General features: G+C 43.8%; 1 protein-coding gene and 1 non-coding gene across 8 annotated transcripts in view; both read left to right on the forward strand.

Annotated features, from left to right (window-relative positions):
- Window positions 1-13,491, forward strand: part of Elmo1 (engulfment and cell motility 1) — a 510,606-nt gene that overhangs the window by 179,873 nt on the left and 317,242 nt on the right. For all 7 annotated transcript variants that reach the window (XM_051168294.1, XM_051168265.1, XM_051168256.1 and 4 more), the window contains one exon: window positions 5,544-5,643. In XM_051168294.1, the coding sequence (XP_051024251.1) occupies window positions 5,544-5,643 (100 nt within the window). The remainder of the gene's footprint in view (window positions 1-5,543; window positions 5,644-13,491) is intronic.
- LOC127187277 (small nucleolar RNA SNORA17) lies at window positions 10,497-10,626 on the forward strand. The gene has a single exon (XR_007830437.1). It is a non-coding gene; the product is annotated as a small nucleolar RNA SNORA17 (small nucleolar RNA).

Genomic DNA, 13,491 nt, shown 5'->3' on the forward strand with positions numbered 1-13,491 from the left:
GTGTGTGTGTGTGTGTGTGTGTGTGTAACGTAATTTCCAGAGAGAAGTACTGGTGAGAGTGAGAGGGGAACTAGACCAGTAAGCTTAGAAGCCAGGTAGAACGAAATGGAAAGACGGAAGTGGTTAGCATAGTCATTCATCTGTCTCCATCTTTCTACACACACACACACACACACACACACACACACACACACACACTCACTCACACACTCACCCACTTCTCTCTTTGTTTGCCACTCTGAGGTAAACAACCCTTCGTGTAAAACTGTGAGCCAGTGTAATTCTTCCTTCCCTTCTATTGCGTCATCAGATATTTCCCACAGCAACCAAGAGTCTAACGCATTGGCCAGTGTGATTTGTACCAGAAGCAGCTTAACACTTGAAAATCAATCAGTTTAAACATTTAACAAAATACATGATAGGTCAGATGAAATCACTTTTAAAGGATAAAGACCATAAAACCCAATATTCATTCATATTAAAAGTTCCCTCCAGATGCAGTGGCATGTGCCTGTAATCCTAGCACTCAGGAGGCAGAAGCAGGTGGATCTCTGTGAATTCAAGGCCAGCCTGGTCTACAGAGTGAGTCCAGGACAGCCAAGGCTACACAGAGAAACTCTGTCTCAGAAAACATTTTTTAAAAGTTCCCAGCATAAAGAACTACATCAACCCGACGAAGACTATATACTGTGTGTGTGTGTGTGTGTGTGTGTGTGTGTGTGTGTGTGTAAATGCCATAGCACACATATGGAGGTTGAAGGACAACTTAACTTGCAGGAGTCAGTTCTTTCCTTTCACCATGAAAATTCCAGGAACTGCATCAGGAAAGTGCCCTACCCAGTGAGCCATCTCACAAGTTCTTTTTTTTTCCCCAGTGATTTAGATAGCATTAAACTATGATTTGTGGAGAATTAGTATCTTAAACACACACACACACACACACACACACACACACAAACCCCCTCCATATGTGTGCTATGGCATTTACACACATGCACATGTGTGCATGCACTTGCACACAAACCAACCAACCAAACCAAAAAATCACCTCCTCCAAAACTATATACACAATAAAAAATGGACAAAAAATGAGACGAATTTAAAGTTTAGGCGAAAATATAAAGTAGGCAACAACAAACTTGGAGAATTCCAAAGGGTGTCCATAAGGTCTACTGTAGGACTGGTTATCAGGACAGCACGGTATTGACATAAGGAAGGGAGGCAGATAGGTCAATAGATATGTAACCAATTTCAGTGTTCAGGGAAGAAGTCATGAGCATGCCTACTGATAGAGGTCAAACTGATTTTGGAGGATAAGTGGAGTGTCTAATTGGGGCATTAGTTATCTGCAACTTCCAGTGAAGGTTCATGTTCCCGTATTTGATAGAAAGTTCATGCAGAGCCTGCACAGTGGAGGAACTGTAGCTTTTGACCGTTAAGGATCTATTTGCCACTGCTCATGAATAGCTTTAAGAATAGCCTTTATGTTTATCGTTTCTCTTGTTCTGCATTGGGCACAACATTCTATGGAGACATCTGGAAGGCCTATGCTCTTGCAAAATTAGCATCTGAAGTTTACATGCTTGTTTTTTGGCTGGGTTTTGCTGGAATGAAGGCTCCATCTACAAGTCGATGAGAAACGTTTACTTGAATCACTCCAGCACACATGGTGTGTCAGCTGTGAGAGTGGCTGTCACCCAGCCCATGCAGTTTGCAGACATCTTCATTTGCAGCAGTCGGTACTGCAAAACCTTTAGCCTAGCACTTTATTAATAATAAAGAAAAAAGCTGAAATAAGTAAAAATTTCCTGGAAGGTGTCATGTGATTTCTTTATGTTTGTAATTCTTTTAAGGCTTGATCCTCCCCTCAGCATTGATTTAAAAAGTAGATCCTGGGCCTTTGCCTTTCCTCTGTGGAGTCTGAGTCACTCCTGCAGGAGAGGAAGCAAATATTGACATCAGAGTTCAATAAAAGCTGCTCTCTCCACCTCATTTGAAAGAGGTCTTTTGATTTAAAATAGAATAAAAGTTTAGCATGGTGTCTTTTCCTTGCAGCTGATGTTTTAAGGTTGAATTGTGAAAAAGTTTTCATGGAAACACCTATGCAATTAGTCAATGAATTATATGTACTCTGTGGAATACACACACACACACACACACACACACACACACACACACACACACACTATAATGTGTATCGTGTATGTGTGCTATATACTGTACCATATAACACACACAGCACAATACCATGTTAACATTGAATGCATCAGGAGGAGGTCGTGTTATATGACTCTTTCTATCAACCTGTCAATCATCTAGCTGTTGAGCCAGTTCTGACCCGAGAGCATCATCCTGATAGTCATGGTATGAGACACAGCCTTTCTGTTACTTGTTGGCTATCATTGGTGATGATAAGTGACAAGTACAGAGCTTGCTATCTGCAACCTGGGAATTTCTGCTCTTGCTCCTTAATAGCTATGCAGATTAAAGCATCAGACAGCTCAATTTGGAGACTCAGAAACCAGCACACTTCCCTCCATCCATCTCCCTTCCCTGGGTCCTTGAAGCCTGCTGGAAGACTCTGTAGACAGATTTCTCAAACACTTTAAAAGAGAATGATTCTCTCCCTCGGGCCATTTGGGTTGGGATTGTACTGAGTAGCTTAGCTACCTGTGGAGCTGAGTCAGTTTGCCTTTAGATTCCTTTAGAAGAAAATATGTCATGATTTATCTGCTGTTTTTAAAGAACCTAATGGAAATGGATGTGGAGCCTAAGGCCATGTGTGTTCCTGGGCTCGGGTAGCTGACTGGAAGGGAAGAGTTGAGCCAGCAATGGATGATTCCTGGGGCCACTGCCTGTTCTTTTGTTGGTTCCCTTATTGATGTCACCAAGGCAGGCATTTTAGTGCTGAGTAGGGGCTGTGACATCATTGTATGAGGGATATGACGTATGGCAGACCCTTCTCTTTTCTTCTCTTGTCTGTGAACATTTAGCACATCAGGTGTAAGCAAATGCCAACATTTTACTCTCTTAGCAAATAAACCAAATAGCCAGTATTACTTCCGAATAATACATGCACAATAATGTTTTCACAGCAACATAGAAAGCTACCCAGTCTAGTTATAAATCTTACTAATTGAATAGGTTACCTGCCTCTTATTTCCTGAGGCATTTACTCTTTTAGGGGCTGGTAATGGACTTTCTCCAGATTCAATGTATATAGTGTTACTTTTACAGTTTTATTTAGACTTCCTTGGTTCTTTTTTTTTTTTAAACTCTAGCTTTTTGCTCTTTCCAATAGTTTTGCCCAGTCTGTTTTGGAGTTTCCTTTTGAGGCACAATCCTCTGATGCCACCTAGGGGGCACCTGCAAGATTTGGGATCCCTGTGTTTTTCCTGTTTCTAAGAACAGACTGCATTTTCCACAGTGGCACATGGAATGTTTGAAACCCTGAGCTTCCTTTGCTCTTCAAAATGCTAACAGTGTGTGCTGCCATTAGCCAACCCTTACCCGCTTCCTTCTGTTCACACCGGCTCTCCGTGCTGTTGGAAGGGCTGGAGGCGTGTTGGCTGCCTTGCTTTTCCTAAATAGCCCCAGGAGTAGAACCACCGTCACCACCATTACTCTCTCTTCACTCACTTCCAATAAACGAACACACCAAAGCCAGGACGACAGTGACGTAACTTGCCATGTGGAGCTGGAGGCCAAACCTTTGCCATATGACTTACGGCCTCCCAATTGCTTCTTTTGAGCGAGCTCTTTCTCTCTGCATTATTGTCCTCTTGTGAGAGTCCCTTCCTCTCTGATGGGCTCCTTTCAGCATGATGGCTTCCAAGATGAAAGTTGCTTTTTAAAGCTGGACTGGGCAGAACCACAGCAGGGAGGGGCATGGAGAAAAAGCTGTACATGAGCTCCAAACCCATTTTTTATTATATTAGTTGAAAATAGGGAACCTCAGCCTAAATTTGTTTTGAGACTTTGAAGTGGAGAAATAATGCGATGTGTTATTCTGTAGATGAAAAGTCTGAACAGCCAAGTAAAACTTGAGTGTGGGCATCCACATTACTGTGTAATGTAGTGTAGAAATCCTGACAGGCGTTCTGTGATAGTTGCTTTGTGGAGGTAGCTTTATCATGGCAGGAAGGTGGTATTGAGCACAAACCCTTTCTCCCACTAGAAAGAGGGAGAGGCCAGGGTTCACTGCCCTCTTCAGCAGCATGACCCCAGTGATGTCAAGACAGCTGCTCACTAAGCCCCATCTCTTCAGGTTTGTAGACTGAGAAGGACACACATGATAAGGGCAGGGAGCCGGAGGGTGGGCAACATCCCCTAGTACTTATCTGTGAACTAAGCCTCCATGCCTCCCACACATCGACATTCCTTAAAACCCAATAACTACATATAGAATCCAACTCATGTAAAAAAAAAAAAGTGGGTTTACTTACATACTTATTTGCATATGTATATACATACAAATATAGAGAGCACATGAATCCCTTTTGAGATATCTTTTGACTTGTGGGTACAAGAGCCTATAGAGTCCAGAAAAGGGCTTCAGATCCCTGGGAGCTGGTTTTACACTACAGGTTGTTGTGAGCCACCTGAAATGGGTGCTGGGAACTGAACTGTGGTCCTCTCCAGGAACGACGGGAGCACTTAACCACTGAGCCACCTTTTCAGTGCCTTTGAATCCTTTCTTAAGGGCTAGTGTTATAGGGAGCCCACCAGTTATGACCACTCAGACTCAATTTGTAGCCAACTGAAAGTCTTTATTCCAGCTGGCTGGGACTGTATTCAGGTGTTTGGATCTTCATGAAGCTCTGAACATTTAGACCAAAGGGTTTTTAAAGGAAAAATAAAAAACCCACATCCTGTTATGTTGGTCATCCGCTGCACGGGAGGCTTGCACAAGCAAGCAGTTTAACAGAGGCTAAGATAAGTTAGCTGGGGCATTTTCTCCTCAGGCTCCTAGGAAAGAGTTGGGTTATTTTATTTTCCACGGGATTCTAAATCAAGGAGATCCAATTTTAGTTAAACATGAAATGGCTTCAACAAGAATAAAAGATGGAGGGGCCTCTGTATTGTTTTGGTCTGTCACGTTAGTATTCTTAATAGTATTGTTTTGATTTTTTTTCTTCTTGATTCCTATATGCCATAACATTCCTCTCTTAGTTCGTCTGTCATTGCTGAGAAGTTGGTTAAGTTATTATTACTGAAAGCTTATACTCTTCACACTTTTAAAGTGTGCTGTGTGCAGCTTTGTGGTTATATAGCAACTATCCAGATTCCCAGTGGAATAAACAGAGTCTCAGAGGGGTTAAGTGACTTGTGCATGGGACAAACCTGCCCAGTCTCTGACTCAACTTGGTTATTTTGAGTTTCTGTTCTTTCCCATAACTTGTATATGAATACTTTCTTGTTTGTATCCAGCTTCCTAAACAGTTGTAGTTTTTGAAAATTTGGCTTTCCTAAACCTTCCCACTTCTCCATCTTTCCTGGTGCTCAGTTTTGGGTCTGTGACATTGATGCCTCTTCTTTTGCAGCTTTGGAGACATGTTGTCCTTCACTCTCACAGCCTTTGTGGAGCTAATGGACCATGGCATCGTGTCATGGGATACATTCTCCGTGGCGTTCATTAAGAAGGTAATGTAGTGCTTCCCTAATGTTGGCACTGTTTCTTTTTAAATACATAGCTCTCTGCATTCTGGGTATTTTATAATTGATTCCTCTAGAGTTTTATGTTGAAAAGTGTATAATTTGTTCCATATACATATATATGGTCCCCAAATGCTGTGGGAAAATTGCATTTTGCCCCTACAGAGATCATAAAAAGTAGCATGTGAAACCCGAGAATTAAGGAGAAATTAAAGTGTTCTGTTCCAGTTTGCACAGTGTAACTATATAAGATCTAAGCACAAGGCAGAGATAGGGTTAACTGGGAATGGTGCGGGCTTTTGAAATCTTGAAATTCACTTTCATTGATACACCTCCTAATCTTTTCCAAACAGTCCACCAATGCCCTGGATGGGGTAAGGAGTGAGGGTGGGGTGATGACACACCGAATGACAACAGATGGTGGTGGACAGATGACTAAGAAAGCAAATACATTGTCTTTGGGGACTGTTTTCATTCAAAGCACCACACCTGCTTAAAGGATAATGTTATGGGTTTTCTATTTGACATTCATCTTGGGGAACTACTTTAAATTAAAGGAACAAGGGTATTGGCAATGGCGGCTCCATAGGTCCCATGTCTGCATGTCATTGCATGTTTGTTTAAGGTAAGAGTGAATTGGAAACTAAGGGCTTTCTTGACATATTTTCAAATCTTTTTCTACGGCTATGAACCCAGAAGTATAGGTAAGCAAAAGAGGATCATGCCTTTGTCTGTAGGCTAAATTGCTCAGGAGAAAACCATTATAAACAATAAAGCCAAAACCACACTAAGGTGCTACAAAGAGCATTCATCTGGTCGTGGCAGGGGCTACAGGCAATATCTTATGAGAATAGAACATGAACTGCTATGCCTCGTCTTTCTAGAATCAGTTCCAGAGAAACAAATCCACACATGAAGCTACTAGGTTTTCTAGAACTTTATACTTAAAAGTTTTAATACTTTAAAATTTTTATAGCAGGCCCTTCTTTCCTAATCCAAATGTCCTGTTCACCATGTGTCAGAGACCCTCTTGCTGGAGAGTGATAAAACTGTTCTGAGTAGGGGTTCCTGGAAATTATGCGTACTCACTGGGTTAGCTTTCTGGGTTACTGTAGTCTCCTCCTCCTCCTGCCATCTCTTCTTTCTTCGTGTGTGTGTGTGTGTGTGTGTGTGTGTGTGTGTGAGAGAGAGAGAGAGAGAGAGAGAGAGAGAGAGAGAGAGAGAGAGAGAGAGAGAGAGAGAGAGAGAGAAAGGAGAGAGGGGCTGAGGATAAGCCTTTCTCAAGGAGGCTTGGGGTCAGCAAGGTCATGGTAAAGGGAACTCTCCTCAGCGGCCTGTGCTAGAATTTTTTCTCCTCAGACATACGTGTGCTTCCCCACAGACACAGAGCTAGTAGGTGATTGCCTGCGCAGCACTGATGCCTGTGCTGCCCTCTCTGACTTACACAGCAGGGCTCAGGGATTCTTGCTTCCATTTGAGCCACCTCCAGAGCCCGAGGAGCCTTTATTGGTAAAAGAAAACCATAGAAGTTGAAAAATACAAGGAGCGTGGTGAAACTAGATTTAAACAGATTTTCAAGGAAAATGCTCAGTGTCAGGAGTAAATGATAACAATGCTTTGTTTCTTTACATGATGTGAGTTACGTGTTCAGAGACAATGGAAGTAATTTAGTTTTCTAACTAGTTAAGATGATTTCAATTCACTTTAAATTAAATTTAAAAGTCACATTAAAACTAAAGGAAGCAGAAGCTAATTTTCTTGACATTTTATATCAAAATTGAAATATTTTTAGAGGCAGCATATTTAATATATTCTTATTCTAATTTCTATGGTATTCCTACTTAGACAGGAAAATTTGAACAAACAGCAGAGAGTTACTTACTGTGTAAAGTTAACCCTTTCTATTCATTAGCTGAGCCAAATTCAGCATTCTGAGCACATGGATTTGTGTACAGGGACCTGTTCTATGTAGAGATTTAGCTCAAGAAAATTCAGCTAGACAACACAGGAAGATGATTTTCTCTGTGGTATATGGTTGGCTTCTTAATGCCAAATTTACACCAGTTTGCAGAAGTAGCTTTGCCATGCCAGCCTCTGCCTCTTTTTTCCAGGGCTTTATCTTTGTCAGCGTGGCTCTAGGCTCTGGTTTACAAATCGTGGTTGCCGCAGAAGATAGCATTATATCACTGCTCTCACACTTGGGATCCGTCGGTACTAACATGTATACCATGGCTGTTTTGCAAAGAATTGATACTTAGAGAAAGGGTGGAAAGAAAGGAAAGAATAGAGCATTCTGTGCCAGGGGTTGGTCATTTCCCCACGCGCCCTCACCCAAATAAGATACCAGTGCTTTTCCTTGGAGGGAAAAAGCCTCAAACCCAGGCTCTGAGGACCTGGCTCACACCACAGATAATTTCCATGCTGAGGCAACCATTCAGGCATTTCTCTTCATTGGCCCAACGAGTTTTGCCTTTTGGAACCTGGATTGATTCATGAGCCTGTACTAGGATAATTGCAAATTTGACAGTGCAGCTTTTTGCTGACTATGAATGGCCTTTTAAAGTTTGGATAATACTCAGGAGATTTGAGATTTTAAAAGTATTTCTGCTATCACTGGTTTACATACTGTTGACGTCCCCTACATTCTGTGTGTGTGTGTGTGTGTGTGTGTGTGTGTTGGAGGGGTTAGTACATGCATGTGGGCGTGTATGCATATGTGTTGCAGGGAGGTCAGAGGTCATCTTTGAGTGTTGTTCCTCTGGAGCCAGCCATCTTGGGTTTTTAGACTGGATGTCTTACTAGGGCCCGAAGCTTGCCTCAGGGATCCACTTCTTTCCCTTTCTCCAGCAACAGAATGACAGGTCCACCCCAGTACACTTGACTTGACACCTGGGAGCTGGGAAACAAACACAGGTCGCTGTGCTTGTGAGGCAGACATGCTACCAAGGGAGCTATTGCTCCCTCCCTACCCCGAGCTTCTCAAAAGTCGCCCACAGAGTCCTCTTACTTACTGATTTGCATGAATGAGTGGCAGGAGGAAGTGGAATGCATACTTATTTCTAACTCCTCTGTCTTCTGGACGTGGACTAGCTCTCACCAGTCTGTGCTGTGCCTGGCTGAGCTGGCTCACCTGCCTTAGTGAATGCCCACGGGGGTGGTGAGAAGCTGAACGGTGCTGTTATTCTTGTGAGCACAGAAAGCTGGAGAAAATGTAGCCAGGCGGTCTTTCACCTCCTATCACCATACCCTCTCATCTATAATTTACGAACAGGATACGCGAGATGCTTGTACCTTCACTATTAAGGAGTTAGTTTCCTAGAGGAACCCAGTTATTGCATATGCTTAGATCACACCCTACTGAAAGTATTGGACCATTTAAATGCCTGGTTCCAACCCTTGATGGCTAACAACAAAAGGAAGCTGTCACTCTCAAAACCGACAGGTGCTTACCTCAGAGCTGTGTGAGGACTCTGGCAAACTGGGCACGTGCTTTCCGTCGAGCCTGTTCCCAACGCTGGCTTTGTGTAAAATGCTCATTGGGTGAAATGTTTTAGAGTTGCAGAAATGATTGATCCTCTTTGTCAAAGGAGAGGTGATTTAGTAGAAACAAACCACAAAGAGCACAAAGAGTACTTCTATGATTGTGTACGATTAATGTCATGGATGAGAGGTGCGAAGACATGGCATCTCAAGGTAAAGTATGGGTGAAGATGCTAATGCCCTTAAATGAAAGCAAAGGTCGCAGGTGATTTGTACCCCCACTCAGTGTCCCACGGTTAGGAGAGAATTAATATTCTGTGAAGAACTTAAAACCTATTTTAAGAAGGTGTACTTCATCTTAGAAAACATTTGGGAATACTAATTGAGTATTTTGAGGAAGTCGTTATTGTCAAATGATATTTACTGAAGTATGCTGTCAATTTCCATTTATTGAAAAAAATTTGCAGGTGCTAGAGAGATAGCTGAGCAGTTGAGAGACTGGGTGCCATTCTAGAGGACTTGGGTTCAACTCCCAGTACCCACGCTGCTGCTCACAGCCACCTGTAACCCCAATTCCAGGGGATCTGACACCCTTTCTGGCCTCTATGGGCATCAGGTACACAAGTGGTACATAGACACATGTGCACACAAATCACCCATACACGTCAAAAGAAAATTAAAAGTTAAAAAAAGAAATGCTTGAGCACTGCAAGCCAGGCATGGTGGACCATGCTTTGTAACACCAGCATTTGAGAGGCGAGGGCAAGATGATTTCTGTGAGTTTGGCATTCACCTGGGCTGCATGGTGAGTTCCTGGGAACCTTGAACTACACAGCAAGACCTTGTCTCAACACAGAGAAAGGGGTGGGGAGGAAGCATGGCGGGGAGGAGAAGGGGAGGACATCAGAGCACAGAGGACACTGAAGGTGCTGCTTTGGGAGCAGTGGATCGGTGGTGTGTGCACACGTGAGAGTGTGTCAGAGGGAGATGTGTTCAGAGGGGTGGAGGAGAGGGAACTAAGGAGGTTAACCAGGAATGACTGTGGAAGTTTGGGAAGTGTGATAGTTGGTGAGGAGGAAGAAGTCAGGAGATAATGTGAAGGTTTCCACACCATTTAATATTTGGCTCCATTGCAATATCCAAAGGACATGACCTTTTGAGTGCCAAGAGTAAGCAATGTGCTTCATGGTACATGAGCTTTTGTCTATCCCTACAGGATTATAAGGAACCTAAAGCTAAGACTGGGTTGAGTCCTGTTTGTTTGTATAGTTCTGAGTCTGTAGGTCAGATCAAATCTGTTGTAATTGAATGTAGTAATGTAACGAATGAATAAATACTGAAGAAAAAAAAAAAAAAGATGACTTTTCCCTAGAAGCACTGCAACTGTGGCTGCTGTCACATGTGCATCAGTAGGTGGCAGAGAGGAGAGAGGCCATGTCTGTGCTCAGTGTTCTGACCTATGAACATCTGAATGATTAGTAGCCTAACATTCCCTCAAAAAACAAAAAACAACAACAACAAAATGAGCTTGAGAGAACCGCCAGTCCGGAGCCAGGGGGTCTGGACAGGGAGCTAGCCTGAGACAATTAGTAGTCCAGCACCCAGCAGGCCCAGATGCGCTCCCAGGATAGGGAACAAGCCATGGATCCCAGGTAGGAGTGAGCCTGAGACCAACGACCTTGCAAGGAGCTGCTGACGTCACCTGGGACCATGGTGGGGTCCTGGCCTGGCCTGCCATCTGGGGCCATGTCTGGGTCTTTGGGCCCTGAACCAGCAGGGGTCCTGTTACCACCAAAGGCCAGGCAGATGCCCTCCTGGGACTTGTTGATGTTTGAGGGCTGTGCAGACCTGGCCCCACCCCTCATCTAGGCATCATGGGAGAGCTGACCCTGAGGGCATGAGAGCTGGACAGCTGCCCCTGCCCCTAGCCAGCTGCAGTACTTGGGAGAGCAGGCCTGGCACATTTGCAGAACTTGTGGGTGAGCTAGCTTGAGGATACAAGCATGGGGGAGTTGGTCGTACCTCTTGTCTGCTGGGGAGTGGTACAGATGAGGAACAGACTCCCTCCTTTCCTACCCTGTTCCTCGCCATCTATGGCAAATGAAAGATCTGGTCATGTCCCTCACTAGCTGCAACACTCAGGAGAGCTGGCCCTGGTTGTGGGTTTTTTTGGTGATCTGGCCCAGAGGATGTAAGACTGGGAAAGCTGATGGACTGACCAGCTCAGATACCTCCCAGATGCAGGGCCTTGAACTAGCTCACCTCAACATCTGCCCCATCTATGAACTACTGGAGGGCTGAAGGGGCCTGTCCTACAGATCCAAAACTACAAGGTCTCCATGACACAAGGCAATAACAGGATGTCCAAGGGGAGTCCCAGTGAGGTTCCTGTATTGACAGTGTAGCAGAAGCCAGAGGCCTTGTGCCAGACCGGTGACTCATCGCAATGAACATTTGCAAGCAAAGAAGTGTGGACAAATGGGTACTCCATGGGACACGCTGTGACACACTGCAGCTTCCACAATGAGAATTTTTTTCTCTGTTGGCAGGGGTGGGGGGGGTGACACGAAGGTGGAGGGCTGGAGGGCGGGTATGAAGGAAGGGAAGATAAGTGGGATTGGAATGTATGATGTGAAATGTATAAGGAATCAATAGAAAGATTTTTTGAAGTTCCAAAAAGGAGTACCCTCTGTCACAAAAGAAAGAAGAAAGAAAGAAAGAAAGAAAGAAAGAAAATAAGGAAGCAAGGAACAAAGGGAGAGAAGGAGGAAGGGAGGGAGGGAGGGAGGGAGGGAGGGAGGGAGGGAGGGAAGGAGGGACAGAAAAAGGAAGATGAAGAGTGAGATTGGAGGGATTTGACTGTATCAGCACCAGGTTGCCAAGTGGCACAGTCCCTGGACCCTAAGGTTCATCTCAACAAAGGGAAGCAAGAAGTGTAGCCAGGAATAAGCGGATTAGTGAAAAGACAATAAGAAGCATTGAAAAAAAAATCTCCCTTTATGAGTTTTCTAATACCAGTTTGAAGAGTTATTCTAGGATAATACCAAGTGATGGGGCCTGAAAGGGAAGCCAAGGCATTTATACTCTGTTCCCAAGGGACCTATCTTAAGTAGACAGCCAGGAAAGCTGTAAGGGCAGCTGGACTTTGGTCAATTAGCAGTGGGTTTAAAGGAAGAGAGGTGGTATTCACACTGTAGATTTTGTAGGTTGGAACAGTTGTGAGAACTGAGGCAAGAGCTTGCCAGGGACAGTAAACACATTTGCGTGAGAGGAGCTGAGATGGCCTTTTAAGGATCTTACATTTCCCACACACTTCCTGTAGCTTGTGCTATAAAAACATGGTTTGTGGAGTATAAACCTCCCGTCGCTGAACGGCTTCATTACTTCCTATAGCCTGAGGTCCACATGGATCTAGCAGCGTGAGTGCCATTCCTGCCTTCACCAGTGAGCCCTGAGATAGAGACTATGGCGTGGTGGTAGCTCGAAGTTGCCTGGGTGCGTTTGCATTTTATCAGGTTCAGAAATGGAGGGGGTTTGAGGAAAGGGAGTACGTGGCATGGTACAAAGGGAGAAACTGGGGCTGGCAGAGGAAGCGAGTGGTTACCCATCACAGACCCATCGCAGAGCTGAGCCAGGCAGCTTTTAAACCATCCTTGTGCTGGTGTAATAATCACTTTTTAGTACGAGTTGTCAACAGACAGTAATAACTTTCAATGGGATCTCAGAAATAAAGCCTTTATGGTGTTCATGTGTTAAGATTGCTGTGAGCCATTATTCTAACCCTGTGTTCTATTTCCCTCTTACACTGTGATTTATTGTATTTAGGCTTTTGCTGATTAATTTCTTAGAGAATGTGTTTGTTTTACCTATAAAACTATTATTCTACCATTGCTAATTTAGATGACATCTGTTTGCTGCATCACAGAGGGAAGAGAAGACTTTCCTTTAGCTACAGGAAATTGACTACTTGGGGGTATATATATATATAAAACACACACACACACATACACACGTAGGCAGAAAAGTGGGCAGGTGCAGAGCATTGCCTGTTGAATTATATTGACAAGTACAATTTATGCGAGTTCCTTAAGAACATAACAGGAACCCAGTAAGAGCATCACGTATCACGTCTTGGGTCTAGATTATGTGAGGAAGCAGCAGCCTATGATTCAGAAAAGAGAGGAATTGATATCTTAACAGGAAATCTGTTTCCTGAAAGCTGAAACTCAGAATAATAATCCCGGGGAAGCCAGGCAATGTGGTGCTTTGAAGATGTCCCAGCAGACAGTTATGGCTGAATCATAAAATGGGTGACTGTGTTTTGTCATGATTCACGAACATTGTCAACTCCATGCA

The sequence above is a fragment of the Acomys russatus genome, chromosome 3, assembly GCF_903995435.1.
Source record: "Acomys russatus chromosome 3, mAcoRus1.1, whole genome shotgun sequence".
Lineage (NCBI taxonomy): Eukaryota > Metazoa > Chordata > Mammalia > Rodentia > Muridae > Acomys > Acomys russatus.